The sequence below is a fragment of the Chelonoidis abingdonii genome, chromosome 1 (genome assembly GCF_003597395.2).
Source record: "Chelonoidis abingdonii isolate Lonesome George chromosome 1, CheloAbing_2.0, whole genome shotgun sequence".
Lineage (NCBI taxonomy): Eukaryota > Metazoa > Chordata > Testudines > Testudinidae > Chelonoidis > Chelonoidis abingdonii.
The window spans coordinates 3,235,554-3,258,955 of NC_133769.1; the positions used below are offsets into that span (position 1 = coordinate 3,235,554).

A 23,402-nucleotide genomic window follows, 5' to 3' on the forward strand; every position below is an offset into this window, starting at 1 on the left:
CACCAGGAGGAAGGTCCTGTGGTGAGGATAAAGAAGGTGTTTGGAGGAGGCCATGGGGAAGTAGCCCAGGGAGCTGTAGCTGTCATGCAGCTCTTAAAGGAGGCACTATGGACAGCTGCAATCCACAGGGCCCTGGGCTGGAACTCGCAGTAGAGGGCAGGCCCGGGTTTTCCCCAAACCTCGTAACTCCTGATCAGACACAGGAGGAGTTGACCCAGACTGTGGGTTCCACAAGAGGGGAAGATCACTGAGGTGAGCAAATCCGCCAATAAGCGCAGGACCCACCAAGGTAAAGGAGGAACTTTGTCACAATAGATAAGACGACAGAAAATATCATATTGCCTCTATATAAATCCATGGTATGCTCACATCTTGAATACTGCAGATATGGTCGCCCTATCTCAAAAAAGATATACTGGACTTGGAAAAGGTTCAGAAAAGGGCATTTAGGGGTATAGAATGGCTTCCGTAGGAGGTGAGATTAATAAGACTGGGACTTTTCAAATTAGAAAAGAGACTACTAAGGGCAGATTTGATTGACATCTATAAAATCGTGACTGGTGTGGAGAAAGTAAATAAGGAAGTGTTATTTACTCCTTCTCATAACATAAGAACTAGGGGCCACCAAATGAAATTAATAGGCAGCAGGATTAAAGCAAACAAAAGGAAGTATTTTTTTCACACAACTCTCAGTTAACCTGTGGAACTCCTTGCCAGAGGGATGTTGTGAAGGCCAAGACTATAAAAGGGTTCAAAAAAGAACTAGATAAATTCATGAAGGGTAGGTCCATCAATGGTTATTAGCCAGGATGGGCAAAGATGGTGTCCCTAGCCTCTGTTTGCCAGAAGCTGGGAATGCACGACAGGGGATGGATCACTTGGTGATTACCTATTCTGTTCATTCCTTCTGGGGCACCTGGCATTGGACATTGTCAGAAGACCGAATACTAGGCAAGATGGACCTTTGGTCTGACCCGGTATGGCTATTTTTATCTTCTTATGATCAAACAGGAAAGCCACCAAATCTTTCACATCGCCACTTGCATGGAACACTCATGCCCTGACCATGAGCTATCCATGCAGAAGAGAGCGTATCAGGCATGTCATATTAAAATGCATGGAACATACCTCCTTAGCACTAAGCCCCGTCCTAGAAGGCAGCAGTGCTGAGACTGCAAAGTGTGTGAATTCTCTGAGTTGGGGTGCAGCCAGGATCGTAGTCGAGGGACTTACTGGCTGCCACTTCCAGCAGCCCCCATTGGCCCACAGCGGCGAACCGCAGCCAGTAGGAGCCATGATCGGCCAGACCTGAGGAAGGGGCAGGTAAACAAACAGGCCCGGCCCACCAGGGGCTTTCCCTACACAAGCAGCAACTCCAGTTTGAGAAACACTGAACTACCCGATTGTGCCCACATACTGTATCAGGTAGTTAAACATCAAAATAACCTCAGTTGCAACTGCACATAGCTACAGGCAAAAAATAAGGAAGTCAGATTTTAAATAATCTCCATTTAAAAATATAAATTTATGTATTTATTCCTTTGGCTGTTGCAATGAATAAAACAGAACTGATTCTTCCTTTAAACCATTTTTAAAACCAGTATAACTTATTTGATTTAAATTGAGATACTTTTGATTTACATTGGTCAAAGACATGTCCCAAAATCTTAAAACATCCAATTCAGTAGTTTATAGCATTGTATAAAATGCTAGGCAGTAAACACTGGTATCTCTATATGACAAATATTCTGTATATTTACCAATTAGGCAGTTGTGCTTTTTAAAAAAACAGTCAGGTATTTTATTATAGCTATAAATGTATTTTGTTCCAAATTATTTACAATGCCTTCAATGGAACAAAGTTTCTTTCCCTACTAAGTTCATCCATTGTGGCAAACAGTGGTTTTCCACTTTCCATTTCCAATGGAGCTTGGAGTTAATATAGCTTTTTTGAGGCTCTTCCTTTCTTTGTCTATTAGGATCTTTAGTTATGTCAGCACAATTCTAGGATCAGCATTCTCTCAGTCAGTTCAGCTACACTGCCAGTAAAAGGGATAGCGTTCGTCTAAGTCCTATGCAAACAGTAATTCTCTTTTGCTTGACAGAGTACAGTAAGAAGCTCACTCCCATGGTCACTAAACTTTGAGATTAAGAAACATTTTCCCTGAATGGGTATATTGTATTTTAAATGAAAGCAGACAATGTACAAGAACACAGCTGGCACGATAAAAATGATGGATGTCAAGAGAAATTTTTATAATCAAATTTCAGAGAGATGTGATTTGTACTCTACTTCTGAAACCAAGCAGAAACAGAAAAAATGTTCAAATAAATACACATTGGGAAAAAATAATCTAAGTCACAGACAGATACTCCACGGAAAGGAGAAACCTAGGAAACAGCATGCAGAAAGAAACCTAGAGATGACAATGATCAGGAAGTCAGACCTGGGTTTGTCACACAAAATGACTGCAAAAGGCCAATGCAATTTTGAGCTGCATATGCAGTGGCAAAGAGGTATCATGTCCCAGAGACCAAAGGTAATTGTGTCTTCTTTGCTACCCCTTGTTGCCGCTGCACCTGGAATATTGTGGTCAATTCTGGCACCTAATTACCAGATGTTAACAGATTGGAGGAAATAAAAGAGCACACCACCACCATTTACCAGGGTGCTAGAGGAACCGACTTATGAGGAAAGATGAAAAGATGTAACTATATGTAGTTTGGCTAATTGCTGACTAATAGAAAGTGGAGACATGGTAACAATCTAATTTTCTAAATTGCATAAAAAAAATGAAGAGGAATTATTTTGAGTGGTACAAGGGGTATAACTAGGAGCAATGGGATGAAACTGAGATAGCGATAATTTAGGGTAGATATCACAATAATCTTCCTGAGGGAGATGTATTAATCTGTGGAAGAGCCTTCTACGATGAAAGGCCGATCTCAAGGTACATTTAAAACTAGACTGGATATTGGACTAGTAAACGTACTATAGGGAAAATCACGCACTAGCCATTGGCATGGACTAAATGATCTGTAGGTCTCTGTTCTATCTCATAGCTGTGATTTCAGGGCTCACTGTCCAACTCTCAGAGTCTCAACTGTTCAGATTTACGGCATTTCCTGACTTCACTCCTTGCATCACCATATGGAACGGAGTGTTGCCTACTCCTGCATGCAATTTGTTTTCACTGAGCACAGATGTCCTTGCAAATACCAACTGAAGGCGATGGGAGTTTCTTTCACCTATCTGACAGCTCTGCCAAAACAAAGTCTTATTTTCACTCCAAACACAGAATCCAAAGTATGAGCAAGGCACGGGGAAGTAAAGGCAGCAAAGAACAGTGGACTAAGGGCATGTCTATGCTAGAAATGTAAGTCAACCTAATATACACCAGTGGTGTGCATCCACCGACGTAAGAGGGACAGAGTGGGGAGCTGAGAGGCCAGTCTCTCAATTCTGCTGGCAGCTCCCTACTGGGTACCCTGTCCCATAGTCTCCCAGAGGGCTGCCCCCTCTTCTCTCTTCCCTGCCAGGAGCCAGGGGAAGTTGCTCGAGGCTTCTCGCCCCCCAGGAGTGGAGTCCAGCTGCCCCAGCTTCTCTGCCCCCACCAACTGCTCCCTACTGAGGGCTAGGCAGCCTTGTCATTGTTTGTGTTATAAATTCACAGCCCCAGATATACTGCAGGTTGGCCTCACACTGTTAGTTTAAGACCATTGCAGCTCTCAAGCCAGAGGGCGCCTCTCCATGTATAGGGCTTAACTGTAGGGTTCGACTTAAACCCTTTAAGGAGGAGAGTCAGCCATGTGACTTGTGATCTTTGAGAGTTTCTGGTCATTCATCTTTTAGACGCAATGGGGAAGAAGTTCAAGATGGACATTTTTCATTTGGCTGAAAAGGACGTAACTCATACAAATGACCATATTACCTTTGAAACAGTTGGGCATATGCACTAGGAGCCTTCCCCAACAGCGCCTGACGTGCTGCACGTTGCCGCCTCTGCAAAGATGCTTCTTCCTGACCAAGAAATATGATCAACTTATTACAATAACTTACAAGTACATACAGGCCTTCAAAAAGGGTAACAAATGGCCATGACATTCCTGTCTCTGGCTAAGGCCATGTCTACACTAGAGACCTAACAGTGGCCCAGCTGTACCAATGCAGCTGTGCCGCTATAAGATCTCTCGTGTAGCCACTCTATGCCAACGGGAGAGAGCTCTCCCATCGACATAGTTAAACCACTTCCAATAAGCAGCGGTAAGTATGTTGGTCGGAGAAACTCTCCCGCCAGCACAGTGCTGTGCACAATACCACTTATACCAGTGAAACTCATGTTACTCAGGGGGTGTTTTTTCACACCTCTAAGCAACACCAGTTTTGCTGACAAAAATGGTAGTGTAGACATGGCCTAAGACTCTTGAGTGTATAGGTTTATCTATACTGGGAAATCACATTGTGTTATAACATGTTAACTAACAGGGTGTTAAATATCACTCAGCCCTCAGCGTAGACAGAACTTTTGTCTTTAAAGTCACCTCTGGTTTTAAACATGGCGGTCCTGGTTTACAATGAAGCCCTGATGCTTCACTACATCTGAGCCATGCTAGGATGTAGCAGAAAGGGGTGACTGCAGGGAGCTGGTTGATTCACAGCCCCAGTATAAATTAAAGCAAGAATAATCCTACTTTAATTGATGCTGCTCACAAAAGGTTTCTTTCACCAGCAAAGGATGTAGTATAGAGAATTTGCTTCCAACATACTCCTGACATGCTGCTTTCCTTGTCCGCTCACTCTAAGGGTGGGGAAGTATTGGTGGCTACAACACCTCTGCCACTCTACACCAGCTGAGATTCCCCCTACACCGAGGGAATTCTCTGCTGGAAATCTACAGTCCCTCTCGGGTTACTGTGCATACCTAGCACAAGGTAGCCTTAGCAGACTGGAGAATCCAGTCCTGTGGTTCTAACAGGTGTGTTAGTTAACATGTGCTGCAGCAGCACAGTATAACTTCCCAGTACAGACACACCCAGTGTGGGTAAAGCAAGAGAAAGCTCAAAAAAACCCAACAGTCATCTTGTGATGACATTATTAGACACTGGTTTGGCATCACGATGGTACAATAAGACCCCACACCACAGTTTATCTGGTGACTCTCGGTGACTCCCATCCCAGAAATGGCTCTTCAGATGGCAAAGGATGAACAAGAAAGAGAGTCTTGTTGTACCTATTCATCCACAGATTGTTGTAAATTCCTTCCCTTTTGCTACTCCAGCTAGGTCCAGACCTAACACAGATTTCAGACAGCTGTTACACAAAGCATGTACTTCGTAAAGAAGTAATTCTTTCTGATCTTTGTATGGATTGCAGGGCCTGGTTCTGTACTGCCTTGCAACTTGTATAGTTATTTCTACATGTGCAACATTGGTGTAATGTGTTTTGCACCCAGCAGTTGCAAAGGCCATGGGAAACGATGGTTCTTTTCCTGGTCAGCAAGTCTTTACTCTTACCCTGCTCCTGGATTGCCAGTGCTAGTTATTTTATGCTCTTTCTCACTTTGCCATTCTACACATAGGAAGCATGGAATGCAGTTGTAGCAGTCATGCCACATGCTTTTGTTGCAAAAAATAAAGGAATCATTTCTACTTCCAACTGGAACAATTTAGACAGGATTTTACTTTAAAATCCCAACAGGCATATTTACAATCTTTAACACTGAAAATTATCAGAGCTGCACTCGTGCTTCACCTGGGAGCACTTACTGATTGACACTTCAGTCGATCCTACAGAACCTCATCATACACATGAACAAACATATTGGGCACTTAGAAGGTCTAGTAAATAGTTTGGCAGATATTAGCAGCGATGAACATGGAAACTAATAAAGAAAGCCTTTTAGCCACTGAAGAACTTAAAGCCGGGCTAAATTATAGCCACCTTCATCATAAAACACTTATCTCCCTGGCTTGACAAAGTGTGAAGTGTCGACATAAGGTGCAATAAAGAGAGAGAGGCATAAATCGCTATGATACAGATGATGGCAGAAGGCTGCTGAAGTGAGAGAAACACAGCCTTCTCCTTAAGCTTAAGCTAATATACATTCTGATGAAATAAACATTAAATGAAATGACACGTATTTAACTCTACACGGCACAAGACATGGGATTTTGCTTAAGATGTCTGAAAGATGGGAGGGCTCTTTGTCTGAGTCACCCATTTTACAGTCATACCTTTCTCCCCACTATAGAAAGCCTTTTTTTAAGCCTTGGGTAGCAGTGGGTTTTTTTGATTCTCTGCTCCATCCAGAATAAAAACTCTAGACATCAGAATCAGGTGTAGATTGCTATAAATACAGAGATAGTGGCAATAATTATCCAGCAAGCCAGACCTGCCCAAACCATCATTCATCATTATGACTTCATAGCCCTGGAATGGAAAATATTATGAAGCTTCCGTTTCCCCTCCCCCCTCGCATTGTCATTGAAAAGGAGCATTAGAAATATCTGTTTGACAGCACCAACTCCACCACTGCCTGCAAGGAGAGTGAATTAAAGTCTGCCTTTCGGGAACAACTTATAAAAAATGAAGTTTAGATTGCACAAGATTGCTTGAAATTTAAGCACACTGTTGAGTCTCTGGGTCAAAAAAGAAGAAAAAGCAGCAGCAAAACATGTCTGAATTTAATCTCTGGTGGCAACCATGCCAAGCATGCAGCCACTCAGGTGAATGAGAGTTTTGACTTCAATGGGAGCAGAATCGGGTTCAAAGCTCTTGATGTCCTGTTAGACAATTTCCTGGTATCTCATGGCAGCACGTCCATTATTTATCCTGAATTTGGATTGTTTCCATGCATTCTTGTAAAACTATATAGGAGCTGATCCTCATCTAACTTACACCACATAAATCAGGAGTAACTTCAACAGAATCAATGAAGTTGCTCTAGTGTAAAGCTGGTGTGAAAAGATTAGGCCCACGGTTCCCTTCCCCATCTCCTCCTCAGTTGATGATGCTCAGGCCATTTTCTTTCAGCTGCCTTTGGCACATTTGATTCTGGGCATTCCACCACTGGGAAAATATTGACAAACTGGAAGCAGTTCAGAGAACAGCAGTAAAAATGATATGGAGGCTGGAGGGACTGACCAAAGCTTAAACACCCTACTCATAGTTTAGCATTCTATAATGCTAAAATTAGAGCATTTCCCCCTTACCACTGGTGTCTTTTGTGCAGCAAGTTTGGCTGAGATTCTAGCAGAGTAGTTTTTGGCTGAAGAGTCCGAAAATTCATTGATGTCAGAAGGCTGGACAATTCTAATGGTCCCTCCGCTGGTTAAAGCTTTGTGATCTCCAAAAGGCAGCGAGCTGGAATCTAGTAGGGAACAGGTATTGTTCTTATTGCAACAAAACCCTTACTGTAAACTCTGTTTACAAGAAGTTGAAATCCTGTTTGAGAAACTCCATGTCTGCAGTTTCAGAATAACTATGTACCTTTTGGCACTGTTCTGGGTTTGCAAATGGTAAGAATGAAAGTGAAAAAGATAAGAAGATACTCAGTTCTAAGAAACAGATCCCAAGGAATGGAATAAAAATACATAGCACTTTTTGTAATCTGTAAAGCACTTCACAAATATTAACCAATTCACCCTCAAGATACCCAGGGAAGTGTAGGGTCTCAAAAATACTCAAAACAGAAACCACTGACGGAGTACGGCATGTTGCTTTGCTTAATTTTATTTTCCTGAGCTGCTAGCCATTAAACATTGTTACCACTAGTCAGCTGTTTAGAGGCTATGTTTGAGCTACCTCACAGCCAGGGAATTTGAATCGCTTGCCCTTCCTTCTGTCAGAATCATTTGCATCTGAATTTTTGTGCACACAGTTCACGTCTGGGTGCAAATGTAAGTACTTGCATCTCTACTGGATTTACAGGTAGTCAGAAATGCAACTAAATCAGATAGCTGGAGATGCAACTAACACACTATTTTTCAAGCATAATTCAAGGGTGCAAAACTACAGCCACAAATAAGGAGGCTGGGCTTCAGTTTATCTAACCAATTACCCTTAAATATCAATTTAAAATATAAAGGAAACTAACATGTATATTACAGGAGTGGTTAGAAAACCCAGCCAGGAGAAAGGCCCCACTGTAGTAGCTGCTGTACAAAAGTAACTCTCTCAAAGTACCAACAGTCTAAAGAGAAGAGTAATAAATGAAGGGTGGAGGAGAGGGAGACAATCAAACACATACAGTCTTACACACACATATATTTTGTGTGTGTTTGGTTCTGTAATTATGTAATAAATAAATGCCAACTTTCCCCAAATGTCCTTCAGCCCCGCCAGCTCAAGTTGCTGATATGCAGATACTGGAATTTCTAGTGATTAGAACAGGGGAGTTATGGGCTCCTGAGTTCTATTCCAGGTGCGGCAAATGACTTACTGAGCCTGATTTTCAGACATGCTGAGCATCCACCACTCAAACCTACTTCAGTGGGAATTCTGAGTGCTCAGCACCACTGATAATCAGCTACAGCCCCCGTGTCCCATCTGTGAAATGTTGTGAAGTATGTATTACTATCCAGTGTTGTGAAGCTTACTTAATAGTTATAAAGCACCAAAAGCTTGGATGAAAACTGCTATGTACACGCAAAGCATTATCATTATGCTAGCTAGTATGGTAATTTCTTCTATAAAAAGTGTTTCAAAAGAAGAGCTTATCGATTCTCTCCCAGTGTCTTTACTCTGTACATGAACAAAAGATCTCAAATGGCAGCTCATTAAAAAAAGAATTAACAACCTATCATAATATCACAGAACCAATCTTCTCCCTTCTACTCTCTTACTAAAAATGTCCATAATAAAGTCAACCTTTAGGCAAATTCTTTAAAATCAATTATTTCAGACAGTCCATAAGAAGAGACACTGTCTCCAGAACTAAGATAGTTAAATTTATTTAAACTCCTATAAATGAAGCTCGAAGTGAATTTAACGATGCATAGTCAATTTAAAAGTTACTTTATGGAGAGCAAAATTACCAAAACCCGGTACTATTAATGGAATTCCTGTGGCTAGCTACAAAGTATAAATTGACACAATTCCAAAATGTGAAAGAATATTAAGATGTTGTTAAAGGAATGTCAGATGCTTTAGATAGAACATATTATAATTAGATAAGAATCTCTTCTGTCCGTAATCCTTCCACTTTGCTCTCCCTACTGTGCCAGAAAGGCCCTAGTGCAGCTGTTTTCAAACTGTGGGTTGGGATCCCATTTTAATAGGGTCACCAGAGCTAACTTAGACTTGCTGGGGCTCAGGGCTGAAGCCCAAGCCCCACCACCCGGGGCCTAAGCCTGAGTGCTTCAGCCGTCGGCGGTGGGGCTCAGGTTACCAGCCCCCTGCCTGGGGCTGAAGCCATTAGGCTTCAGCTTTGACCCCCACCCCACCCGGGGTGGCAGTGGGGCTCGGGCAGGCTCAGGCTTCTGTTCCCCTTCCTGGGGTCATGTAGTAATGTTTGTTGTCAGAAAGGGATCACAGTGCAATGAAGTTTGAGAACACCTCCCCTAGTGTTTTAGCAGAAAATAACTAAGAGCAGGATTGCAAGAACAAGATACAGCATACACGGTAACCTGCTTCTCCAAAATCCAGTCAGCCCCACAAGTCTTCTCTAACTTCAAACAAACACTGGCACTGCTAGAAGTGGAAATTAAGACAGTCCAGATTTAGATAACATTTATTGGTTTCTTTAGAAAGCTACCTGTCATGGTAGTATCTATACGTTACAATCCATGTTGAGGCTTTTCATTCCCCGCAGATAAATGAACATTTATTAATTTTTTCAGGATATGAAACCACTTGACATGAAAAAGTAATAAATTTTACACTTTTTCATTAACGTTTTTGTGCCAGTCTTACGCGCTCTTCAGATTCTTCTACCTGCAGCCTTGCGAGCCATGCAGAAGGTCATGACAACTGGCTCTTCCCCTATTTAGGAAAACAGTCACCCTCCTTCAGCACTGTATCTAAAACAACCTGTGCACTGTGGAAGCTCTTGGAGAAACGAGCTATCATAAACAAGTTTCTTGACTTCTTTTATTATGCAAATCCTGTCAAGAAACTCTCTGTCTCCCCTTCCTCATTCCCACTGGGGGCTCTATTAGCTACAGAAGTGTATAGTCCAAATAGAGGAGACAGAATGGAATCTAGGGCCAGAATAAGGATGGATTTCTTTAATAACTTACTTGGCATTAGGGAGAAGCATGTCTCACCATTAAGGGTCTTCACCACAGAGGTAGCTCAGGTGTCTCCTCTAAGTCTCCTCTTGTCCATAAGTCTGAATTTAGTGGTGCTTTACACCTGAGCTAGCTGGCCCAGCTGCAGGTATGGGTGAGAGCCTGGGTTCCCCTTGCACTCAGGCTGGTATGCCACCCACTTTGCAGTGAGAATACGGGCTAAATCACTCAAGTGCTGATAGTCCTGCAGTGCCTTCCCACAATTCACCCATGTGTCCAAAACGATAGGCAAGTTCTCCCACAATTCACTGGGAAAGACTCCTAAAGAGACTTAGTTTACTGCAGCACAAAGAATCATGGGATATGCCCCCAAAGCTCTAGTGACACACATACAGGCATGCAGCACCACTGGGGACAAAGTAACTCAGATGTGACTGTGAAGTGTGGCTGTACCCAGGCTAGGTTAACCCAGGTGTCAATCACCTAGGCTAACTCAGCAGTAAAGAATTACTGTTAAAAGGAGGCTGGGGTGATTGACCAATGGCAAGAGTGATCCTGATTTGGAGAGACCTCATTCATATCTCTGATCACCCTGAGGCGAGGAGGAATATAAGTGTTCAGCCTCACAGCCCCACTTCTTTTTTCTCATTAGTCTGATAGGCACAAAGATGTCAGCCAAGGCGACATTTTGTATTGTGAATCTCTCTTAAAAACCTTCCCTGAAGAGTGGATGTCTATCAGCTAGAGAGTAACCTGCCTCCATATAACATTAGGGTCACATAATGCGCTCTTCCCAACACTGTTCTCCCAAGTCAGTTGCCATATAAAGTAACTGTAAATAACTGGAAGAAGCAGCATCACAGACTCAGTTCCTAGGAGAGGGGCAATCAGGGAGGCACATGACTCAGTAGGAGGCCTGCAGTTTTCACAGGCCAGTAATCACGGAGGCCACCTCTCTCACAGATAGAGCACTAAGGTTTATAATTGACAAGTAATTAGTGTAGTAAGAGGAGGCCCTGAGATATAAACCTTGGTATCAGAGGCCTGGTTTGAGGCCTGAGGCCTGAACTAAAGTAATGGTCAAGACTTTGCTAACATAAAGCAAAGTTAAGCTGTGAGCCAGAGGCAGGCCCTGCTCACAGAAGCTGGCAAGAAAAGGGCTGATGTTGCATAAACATATATCCACATAGTGTACTGAAGCATAAACACAGTACCAGAACACTCTATACTGGAACATTCCACAGATAACAAGGAACAGGATAACCCACTCCAGTGACAGGGGCAAAAGGGTAATATGATGGATAGAGTTGTTTTGTTCAAACCAACATGTACAAGGTGAGAGGTGGCACCTTACTGCGTAGAGGGGCTGCACCTCAATACGTCAGGAGTGATGTGCAACTTGTTTGTACCTGTGTATAAGAATGCATCCCTGGGGCGGTGTCTTTGTCCAGCCGAGGGGGCAGTGGAAAGTCCCGCCACTGACTGAGCTGAGTCCATTGCCAGGGGGCACATATCAGTAGTATGCCCTGCACTAGAGTAAAAATCTAGGGGGAACTATCATTGTGCTTTGTTTGACAATAAATCTGGCCGACGTGCCTTCGTACCTTACTAGACTCTGTAGTCACTGGGGGTTTTCTCGAGATCTGCTGTGTTAGCTATCTGTGCAGAGCTGGAACAGCACACAGAGGGAACACACGCACGCAGCCGAGTGATATCAACATTGAAGAGAGCAGAGCTCCATACCAGTAGGCATCTGACAACAATTAGTAACACTCTCCTAATAAAGTTGGTGTTAGTTCCTGACTGGCAGGCACAGTTGGAAAGTCATGTACAGTACCTGTGAATGCTTTGTCGTCCAAGACCCAACTGCTGTCCAAATCTGAAGTCTGTATCATACCTAGGTATTCCTTTATGAGGAGACTCAGCTGTGTGTATGCCTCATCGTAATCATCTACAGGAAACAGATGCACATTTCAAGGAGGAAGGCAAAGGATGTATGATAAAAGAACAGCCTTGCACCAGCATGAAATTATAACATCGCAGAAGTCAGAGATGAAAATGTCCTGTTAGTTCACCCAGCCTACCTCCCTACCAGTTTGGGCTTGTTCTCCACAATACATTCTCTGTTAAATGTATTCCCAATCTATCTGTAAATTTTCCTCAAGTGATGAGGTGAATCATCCACAGCCTACTACCGTGAAGAAGCTTTTCCTAAACTCAGCTACATTCTAAATTCCTATAAGTCAGATTAAATGTTCTCCTCCTCAATCTGATTTTATTTATTGACTTTTATTTCTTCCGTTTTAGAATAAAAAATGTAAGGCTCCCTATCCCTGGCTTCAGGTGCCCTTGACAATAATTAAAAATATAATTGTGATAATTCACAAGGCCAGCAATTTCATCTAAACCCTAGACCCAAATCTACCCCAGCAATGGCCAGTCAAAAAAAAAAAAAAAAACTAGGAACAATCCTCTGTCCTACCACTTGCTACCCTCCCTCATGATGTTCCCTCACTCCCTAAACAACAGGGAGAAAACATTTGTTTCACAATACCACAAAGATCAACAGATTCAATTATTTTACTTCAAGGAGGTGATCAAGTTTCAAAGTAGAAGGGTCCTCACAGAGAAGGCCCTTGCAGCTGCTGCTCTCTTTATGCCCCTGTGGACCTCAACGGTGGCAGTATGGCACAGGGTAAAAGGCAGCCATGTCTTGGGCCATTTAGGGCCTAACAGGACGAAAATACACTGAACTCCATTCAGAAACCAACAGACCATTAGGCCCAGATCTTTAGGATCTGGGTCTTAGGGCAGATCATGAAGCTTCAGTGTAACAGCCTCACGAGAGACACTGCTTAACAAATGTGCAGCTGAATTCTACACCAGGTTCAGTTTCTTGATGGATTTAAGATGTAGCTAGCGCATAATGCAGTAATTCAATCTTGAGGTGACAAAGATACAAATCTGCAGTTCTTTATGTCCCCAGACTCAAACCAGCTACTTTTAGCATCAATTTGCCTTCCCTAGTTTTTGTTTCAGAAACGACTTTATCTGCATGGCAGTTTTGGGGCATCCGTTGCCATCACCCTGGGTAATCAGATTCTTGGTACAAAAGAGATTAACTCACCTGTGTTAATTACTGCATCAAAGTATCCTGGAAAATCCTGATTTATTTTGACATACATGTCCACTCTGGAGACTGCAGTTTCAATCTCTGGCCTGCTAAACAGCCCCTTTCTCCGCAGATGTCCCTCATATTTTTCTTTGTTCATTGGTACTAACAGGATATATCGAGGTTCAAAGTAGGTATTTTTCAAACTTTGCACACCCTTTAAAATTAGACAGAAAGCACCCAAAAATGTTTTAGTCCTGAAACTCAGTGACTTCTTCCTGTTAGGCCCTATCCTTTCTTCCCCTTATTTTGCATGTCAGAAGTCATACTACTGTATTTCTTACAACCATTTTCTGACCAATTTACACCACCAATGAATTTGGCCTTTTCATTTTTACAGTAAACAACATCAGAATCTTCTTCTCAATCAGAATGTTTTTCTAACTCATCAGAATCTGCTTCTCAATCAGAATGTTTTTCTAACTAATGCTGAGCAGCCTGATAACTTTCGGAGAATGAGGGTTTATTAAACTACAGTGGGTTTATGATGGTAAGTGAACTGATTTTGAATTTCTGACAGGATCCCTTATACCAAACCACGAGATTCCGAGAAAGGGGGACATCTACATCTGCACTAAACATACCTGAATAACATAAAGAACTAAAAAATACAGTACAGCATGTGGCATTTATAGAAGATCCTAAAGCACTTGGAACAGATCAACTGGCTTCTGTGTTTAAGACTAAATTCTGCATATGTGGCTGTATAATGGTGAGGAGAGGAAGGTTAATATGTAAGGGCTGGACAAAACTGCAACCCTCTGCTTTGGGTAGCACATAGGGTGCTCCACCCTAATTTCCCCCACAACCATCTGTGATATACAAATCCCCAAAGGCAAAGGAGAGAAGACAGAGCTATATAGCTCCATCCCAATCAATCTAGGGCGGGCCTAATCAGCAAAAATGAGTCCTGAGTGAGTCCCTTATGCCCCCAATCCTATAAACATGAACATGCTTAACTTCAAGCATGAGAACAGTCCTACTGACTTCAATGATACTGTTCAAGTACCAAAGTATTTGTGAGATGAGGGTCTTACATACCTACAACTTAGCGCAGGTCTACACTACAAGCTTGGATTGGCGCAGCTGCACCGATGTCGCTGCACAGTTGCAGTGCTTCTGCTGAAGACACTCTCTCCCGACAACATTATAATTTGCATAACCCAGCCAACATACCGCTGGGTTAAGGTCGATATAAGTACGTTGCTCAAGAGTGTGGCTTTTTCACACACCCAAGTGACCTACTTATACCGAAGTAAGCATCTAGTGTAGACCTGGCCTTACTTACAAATAAAAATGGATCAGAGAGTGACACACAAGGTGGTGGGAATAAAGAGATGCAAGGAACCCCTGGTGTTTGCAATAAGCTCTGTCTACAAAAGCAACAAAATGTGCCTTCTAGTGTAAAACAAATCAAAAAACAAAAACGTGACATCAGTGAAATGAGGCATGGGGATGGAGTCTATGTGGAGGGCAACAGAAACTTAAAACTGAAGATGTATCTGAAAAATAGGATTGAAACTTAAATTGTATGCCTAACGTGCACATGCAGCCATGCAACTTTATGCTCAAAAGGGGTAACTATGCACCAACGGCCATGTCAACAAGGGATGGGTCCTGGAAGTGCCCTGGAACATGTGTAGTGTTGCTCACTGTGTTGCAGAATGCAACAGGAACTGAAATGTAGTTACTAGAAAGGGGACAAATTCTACCACCTAACAGTGGTAGATTAAAGGGAATTAAATGGCCCAAATTTTTAGCCTCAGCTCATGAACCATAATTAAAATGTTCTTTTAATAGGCATGAATCACTTTTGTTAGGGGTTTAAGAGATGATAATGAACTTGAAGCCTTTCTGTTTCAGATGCATAACTCACCATTATGGTTTGTCATCAACAGGTAGAATCCACAGCAATGCAGATTGCTGCATAATTATAACACGCTTTAAAAGTCTGGCACCAGAGGCATTGCTTAACTAGCTGTCCATGATATTGCTGTTGATAATATCCAATAAAGCCACAGTAACTTCCCGATTCATATACAAGCCCTAACACCTCCATCATTTAGTAATGCACCTATTTTGAGAGGCATTCATGCTATATGAGGCACATCCCACTGTATCATGTCCAGTTTGTCTTCACTTGTGAATTTACGGTCCTAGCCTGTGAGAAGCTGAGCATCCTGTTGAAGTCAATGGGAGCTGAGTATGCTAATACCTCAAAATAGGCACTCAGATTGCAAGATCAGACCATTTAATTGTTGGCCCTTTGATACAGAACTATTGCTACACAGTGTCCTGTACACTTCTGGCAATATATAAATGATTAATAATAATGCACATAAACTACTCCCGCTGAATTTTGTAGGCACCTAAACTTACTCGGCACCTATGTATTTGCAATACAACGTCCTTAGGCACCAATATTTCTGTCTCTGTGCATGCACACTGCTGCCTCCCGCTGGGCCCCCAAGTCCCACAGCAATCTACAAACCAGCAGAAGGAAGAAGATGTTTGGCTGCCTAACCACAGGCGGGGCCTGATCCGGTAGGTGTGCTCAAAGGCAGCCTACCAAATTGGGCCCCTCAGGCAAATTCACACAGGGCATAACTTTTTTCTGAGTGCTTAGGGTACTCACCGGGGATGTGGGAGAGGTTCAAGTCCTTCCTCCACCTGAGAGGATGAAGGGATTTGAACTGAGATCTACCAGCTCTCAGGTGAGAGCTCTAACCACTGAGTTATGAGCTATTCTGTTGTGGGGCTCCCTCAATCTCTCCTGTTGAAGCTATTCCACTGTGGAGCAATAATTAAAGAGTCATGTGGGCCAGAGAGAGAGTGAGGGAGCACAAGCATGAGAATGACTCTATAGCTCAGTGATTAGAGCACTCACCCAGGCTCCACTCAACCTACTCAAATGATTCTTTAGTTATTTATTCACAGTGGAAAAGCTTCAACAAGAGAGATTGAGGGAGCCCCATAACAGACTATCCTATAGCACAATGATTACAGCATTTACCCCAGAGGTGGTGGATCTCAGTTCGAATCCCTTCTCCCTCCCAGGTGACAGAAGTACTTGAACCAGACATCTCCCACATAAGTACTCCAGCCATTGGGCTACAAGTTATAAGGGATGGGTATTCCAGCTGTGACTTGCTAGCAGAGATGGCACCTCCCTGCAGCCTGAACTTAGACACCTATCTCCTTGAGTGACTTAGCACACATCCCTCTGGTCATCTTCCTCTGGTTAGCTTAGGTGTCTCCCTGCCTGGCATGCTAGCTTTTGTGAATAGCATTCTAAGGCCCCATCTCTCCCCATTCATTGTATGGGGAGCCTAGGCACTTAACTCAGGGTTTGTGAATCGCAGTGTGTTTCTATGATTTTCTAGACTCCCAAAAGTTGAGGGGGGTTGATGCTCAACTTACCAACGTCTAACTTCTTTTGTGCATCCAGGTCTAGTAACCTGTCCAAGGTCACATAGGAAGTCTGTAGAAGAGCAGGAAACTGAATGTGGGTCTCCCAAGTCCTACCTTAGTGCTCTGACCACTGGGTCATCCTTCCTCTCACATGAGAGGAATTGTCATAATGAGAATTATTTAATTAGAGCAAAACTACAAAGGACAATGTTATTCTTTTGGACTGATAATGGACATTCCATGTTTTGTTTTTTGATGATGTTATAACGGTTAAGTAATAGTAATGCCTACCTCTATTTCCAAATGAACACAGCTTGCCAGTCCCTCTCTGGCAATGGATTCTACAGTATCTCTTCCTAATCCATAGTAGTGGCTGCTGTATTTATAGGTTGCAATAAATTTCCCCTGAAATTAAAATGATGATGTGTCATGACAATGGAAAGACTGTAATGAAAACAACTTTCCTAAAGAAGCACAGTAAAAATGATTGTTCTAGACTTGGTTACCATTAGTATACAGCTCCACAGAGCCTAAATCATCAGTGATAACAAGGCCACCTGGAGTGTAAAACTTGCAGAGAGCAGCAAAGAATAGGCCTCAAGGGTGCAGGCTTGTACATTGTTTGTGAATAATGAAACATCAGCTCATTGAAAACAAGCAGCTGACAGGTTACAACTTTACATTGGTTATTCATTCACCCCGCAAAGAAGCACAAGATCTAAAGCAAGGGGCATCTTCCTTTGACAAAGCATCAGAACGAATGGCAGCACAGGATAAAAGAGAAGATACCAAAGGGAAAAGTGGATATACAAAGCGAACCTGCAAGGAGAACATATACTTCGGAAGTAAATTTCAACAGTGAAACTTGACAAATAAAACTTTGGTGCCCAGTAGTGTATGTCCAAAGATATTCTTTGGAAATTAAAACCACACTGTCATTGAGAGGTAAAAACTAAACATCAGCTCAATGGCTTATGAATGTGTAAGCCTTGTGTATCTACCAATAAAGTACTATCATTGGGCTTTTTGAGCCCAAATTGCATGGGGAGTACAAATACACACCTGTAGCTGGAGACATTCTGTCTATAGAGAGAAGAGAGGCAGGTACAATGCCTGGCTCAATCTGCTTCCCTTTAAATTCTGTGCTCCCCATGGGACTCCTAGAACACTGAGAAACATGGCAGGACCCTATCCACAAGCCTCCTTTTGGCTTTCTAGCATTCCTATCCTCCCCACGCCCCCCCCCACAGTATTCACATATGCAAATGACATATTATTTATTAATATTACAATAGTACTTAAAGACTCCAACTGATCTATGTGCCCCATAGTAAAAGGTACTGTAGCTAAACATAGTAAGACACAGTCTAGCTGATGATTTGCACAAATAAATACCTGATTCGCACATGCAACTGTGCTTACTAGACATGCATACTTGCCATGTAATCATGCACACATCTCATTTTTTCTGAAATCAGGCCTTTAGAGACTTTTTTGTTTAAGGGAGATGCAGTGAACTCACTAATACTACAGGATTAGGCCTTCTAAGGCACAAGTCCAATTCTTACCATGTTCAACATATTGTCAAACACCTCCTGAGAAATGAAGTAGTAATCAAGTCTGTTGTCTTCTCCGAAGTAAGATGCCCTTGTGGTGTGACAGGGGCTGGAAGATATATGGTATGTTAAAGGAACCACCAGTTTTCAATCATTTAAAAAGCTGGTAGTGAAAGAGAAGGAGGGAAGAGCACTAGAAATCATTTTATTTTAAACAGAGAAGAAATATGAGGACTATAAAGAGGTGCAAATCATACCACTAATGCTGCACATTTGAAAGACTAACCTATAAATGCAAAAAAAATGTATTAATACAACATTACATTTAGGCTATAAATCCAAACACACAGGACGGTCTGAGTGGAAGCTGTCACAGCACCGTTAAGTGGGGAAGTGATAAATTCATCCTCCCCCGTTCAGCCCTTGGCTATGTTGACTCCTGGCTGATAGATAGGAATCTTAGATATAGGAAGGGATGGTGGGAGGCAGGTTGAGCAATTTATAGAAGTAGATCAGGGGTTGGCAACCTTTCAGAAGTTGTGTGCCGAGTCTTCGTTTATTCACTCTAATTTAAGGTTTTGCATGCCAGTAATACATTTTAATGTTTTTAGAAGGTCTCTTTCTATAATATATAACTAAATTATTGTTTTATGTAAAGTAAATAACATTTTTAAAATGTTTAAGAAGCTTCATTTAAAATTAAATTAAAATGCAGAGCCCCCTGGACCCGGGGCCAGGACCCAGGCAGTGTGAAAATCAGCTTGCGTGCAATCTTCGGCACACGTGCCATAGGTTGCCTACCCTTGAAGTAGATGGAAGGACCAGTGGTGAGCTCCAGCCCCAGCAGTAAGAGGGTATCAGTGCTGGAATCAATGAGGTTGGATGGAAGTAGGGGAGGTAAGGGAGCTATTTAAAATACACATTTAAAGATGCACATTTAAATGCTATTTAAGAGCGACAATTTGAAGTATCTGACACATGAACTTTCTTTGGAGATGAGGGTCATACAAATATGAATCTGGCCGAAAAGCAAAGTCTCCATATGAAGAAATTTTAGTTTAAAGGCTCCAGTCCCTTCCTAAACATTCTGTTTCACATAAGCACCGGCATATGGCCCTCGGTCACTCCTAACGTTGGGTCACATTCCTGAGAGGTGGTACTTTGCTAACAGTGCTTTTGTACCATAGGACAAGCAGAACCAAATTGTTATGCATAGACTTACACTGACAATATTTTGTCTCCTTGACTTTTTGACTGATCCATCCCAGACAAAACATAGCAAAAAATACTCGCATCTAAATATACGGAGCCTGGCTGTGTTATTAAAACACTGATAATGGATGTTAACCAGTTTTGCAAAATAAAACTGGACAGACAGCTTGTATGGTGAGCTCTGGGTCTTGAAGCCTCAAGCTGGAGATCACAGAATAAAAAAGGCCATGTCACACTGTTGGTGTCACTAAGCATAACCCTACGTAACTCGGGAGGGTGGAAAGCCACAAGGGTATGGAGCCTTCCTGGTTTTAGGCCTCAGCAGACAAGAGTCCCTCCATGTTTGAACTTTAATCGACCTAAAAGGCCAGGTGTAACAGCCGTTATCAGTTGCGACAGTTCTAACCGGTCTAAAGCAGAAATAATGAGGTCTGTGCACCTTTAGCAGAAGGACAAGATAACTTGCAGAAGGAAAACTTACTAACGAGCTGCCGCGGCCAAGATTACTTAATGCACCTGCGCTTACGTAACTGCTACAGGGGGAGGAAGGAGGAGGAGGAGGAGGGGGAGGAAGAAAGAAGAAAGAGAAAAAAAACTTATAAAAAGGGAAAAGCTGCTTGTGTAGGGGTACTGGGTCTGAGGCGTGCTAAGTCTCCCAGCACTGCTTTGAGATCTCAAATAAACTTTGCTTGCTTCTCCACCCTGGTGTGTTTATTGGTGCTAAGCACTCGGGCACGAACCACTGTTGCTTGCATCGGGCACCCTCTGTGCCTGCAACAACACCTTGGGGCAGCATTGTCTAGGTCTGGGAACTGTGAGTCTGGGCACCCAGATTTCATTCCCACGTGTGACACAAACATGCTTTATTTGGTATAGGTATTGGGTAACTGATGATACATGGAATACTTGTGAGCCTGGTTCTCATTCATACTTAAGCCCTTTTACATTGTCAGAGTAGTGTAAAAGGACCCTACTATGAATGAGAATCACACCCTTGTATGTCTATTACTTTCTATGCCAAAACCTATGCAAGTACAGGTACCATTTGCATTTAACTTTGAACTGCTTAGGTTTCTTTCAGTTTTCTTCTCCCATAAGTGTTTCCTAATACCATAAACTAGTCAGCACCAAGCACAGTTGGTTCCTGGTCAATGACTAAAGCTCCTAAGTGCTACAGCAGTACAAATAAAAAAACCCACCAACAAGGCCCTTCTTGTTTTTATTTCTTTTGAGTTTTTATAATGAAAATCTTGTAAAACCTCTCTTGTTTTCCTGTAATTTTATTCATTTGATCACAGAAATCTAGGGCTGGACGAGACCTTGAGAGGTCATCAATGGTTTTCAACCTTTTTTGGACCAGGATCCATTTGTAAACATTGGTGACCAATCCCGACCTAGTAAATAGCTTGCAGAAAACACACAAGTATTTTGGCCTCAAAATACTTATTACCTACTACACGTAATAATAATAAATAATAATAAGAGCAGTAATAAGTTAAAGAAGATCAACAGTCAAAGTTAAAGGCAGAAATCAACATCAACAGGAACAGATTAACAACAGTATAATAAATCCTAGGTTGAGAAGCCTGAGCTTGCTGCTCTTTATCAAAGTTTGGTGTAATTGTAGTCAATACAATCTGAAGGTCGTGCACCAGCACTCCAAGCATTTTAAGCACATTGTCCTATCCCCAGAGATTAAGGAGAACAATTTTTCTCCTTCCTCCTTGAAACAAACTTCTATGTACTTGAAACCCCCCCCCCAATAAATTAAACACACTTTTAAACATATTTAACATCATCATAAATGCTGGAGGCAAGTGGGATTTGGGGTGGAGGTTGACAGCTCATGACCCCCCATGTAATAACCTCGCGACCCCTGAGGGGTCCCGACTCCCAGTTTGAGAACCCCTGGTCTAGAGAAGAGTAGACTGAGAGGGGACATGATAACTGTTTTCAAGTACATAGAAGGTTGTTTCAAGGAGGAAGGAGAAAAATTGTTCCCCTTAATCTCTGGGGAATAGGACAAGAAGCAATTGTGATGGGGCAAGGCCAGATGGCTACAGTAAAGTACTGAGAGACAGGTATGTTAGCCCCAGGCTAGACAGATCCCTAGGACCCTGCTAACCAAATGGCAGTTGCTCCAGGTTAATCAGGGCACCTGGAGCCAATTAAGACCTTTCTAGAAGGCAGTAGAGATAGCTACTTTAATTAGAACACCTGCAGCCAATCAAGGCAGGCTAATCAGGGCACCTGGGTTTAAAAAGGAGCTCACTCCAGTCAGGCAGGGAGGAGCCAGAGGAGAAGGAGCGTGTGTGAGGAGCTGGGAGCAAGAAGGCAAGGAGCTGAGAGTGAGAGAGTGTACTGCTGGAGGATTGAGGAGGACAAGCGTTATCAGACACCAGGAGGAAGGTCCTGTGGTGAGGATAAAGAAGGTGTTTGGAGGAGGCCATGGGGAAGTAGCCCAGGGAGTTGTAGCTGTCATGCAGCTGTTACAGGAGGCACTATAGACAGCTGCGATCCACAGGGCCCTGGGCTGGAACCCGGAGTAGAGGGCGGGCCTGGGTTCCCCCCAAACCTCCCAACTCCTGATCAGACACAGGAGGAGCTGACTCAGACTGTGGGTTCCACAAGAAGGGAAGATCACTGAGGTGAACAAATCCGCCAATAAGCGCAGGACCCACCAAGGTGGAGGAGGAACTTTGTCACACAATGTGCTTAAATTGCAGCAAGATGGTTTAGGTTGGACATTAGGAAAAAGTTCCTAACTGTCAAGGTGGTTAAGCCCTGGAACAAATTGCCTAGGGAGGTTGTGGAATCTCTGTTATTGGGGATTTTTAAGAGCAGGTTAGATATGCAGCAGGTCACGGATTGTCTAGATAACACTTAGTCCTGCCATGAGTGCAGGGGACTGGACTCTAGAGGTCCTTTCCTGTCCTACGATTCTATGATCCTTGAAAATCACTTTCCCACACATGCCTCACAGAAACCAGCAAGATAGTGTGATTTGATACATCTGTATCAGTCTGTAAACAGTCGCTTACTGAAAGACCATCAGTTGTTTGCAGTTTGAGGTCTTCTGAGATATCGCAGATTCTTCCCTGTATTGTATCACTGGAGAGAGGGATTGTTTTAATTTTTTTGGAGCTGACTCACCCAATAATTCAGTGCACATATCAATAGCAGAAGGTAAAATTAACTTCTCAGTGACCTGTGTGAGCTTTTTTACATTTCACAATGCAGTGTGCAAAAGGTAAGAAGCATGCAATGCTTCCTCCCAGATAGTAGATACACATTCAAGTGTTTTTTGTGACATTTCCAAATCTTTCCTTTTTTGTTTAAAAAAATCAAGAGGCTTGTCTTTATAGGTAGAGTGCTTTGTCTAGAAGTGCCTATGTAACTTTGATGGTTTTAACTTTCGTTTGCTAACAGTTCACAGCAGATGACACTTTGTGGCCTGTGTTCACCATTTCGGTCCTCAATAATGAAAACCCAAACTTTAAGTAAACAGGGTCGTACCTACGATCATTTTTCTTCTCAGGTTGTGATGAATTCCTACTGTCACTTGTACTTGCAGTTGCAACAGAACAGTTTAAAAATGTATCCATTTCACTGAGTAAAGACTCACTTTGTGATTAAAATACACACTCTTCACTGGAAGTTCTCATGGAACATTTATTTCCCATAACTCTTCCCACTTTGCATTTGATTGTCTAATTGATGAGGCTACAAATGGGTCACAGAGGTCATGGCTTCTGTGATTTGATGTGACCTCTGCAACTTCAGCCTCGGGTGGCAAGGCTCTGGGCCCCCCATGGCAGGAC

The 23,402-nt window shown here is 42.6% G+C and overlaps 1 protein-coding gene across 2 annotated transcripts in view; it reads right to left on the reverse strand.

Moving 5' to 3' along the window:
• The window catches only part of LRGUK (leucine rich repeats and guanylate kinase domain containing), a 75,220-nt gene that overhangs the window by 14,706 nt on the left and 37,112 nt on the right, over positions 1–23,402 (reverse strand). For both annotated transcript variants that reach the window (XM_032769103.2, XM_075063724.1), the window contains 6 exons: positions 18,382–18,478; positions 17,105–17,218; positions 13,358–13,559; positions 12,068–12,181; positions 7,213–7,370; positions 3,933–4,021 (listed from right to left, as the gene is read on the reverse strand). In XM_032769103.2, coding sequence (XP_032624994.2) covers positions 3,933–4,021; positions 7,213–7,370; positions 12,068–12,181; positions 13,358–13,559; positions 17,105–17,218; positions 18,382–18,478 — 774 coding nt within the window. The remainder of the gene's footprint in view (positions 1–3,932; positions 4,022–7,212; positions 7,371–12,067; positions 12,182–13,357; positions 13,560–17,104; positions 17,219–18,381; positions 18,479–23,402) is intronic.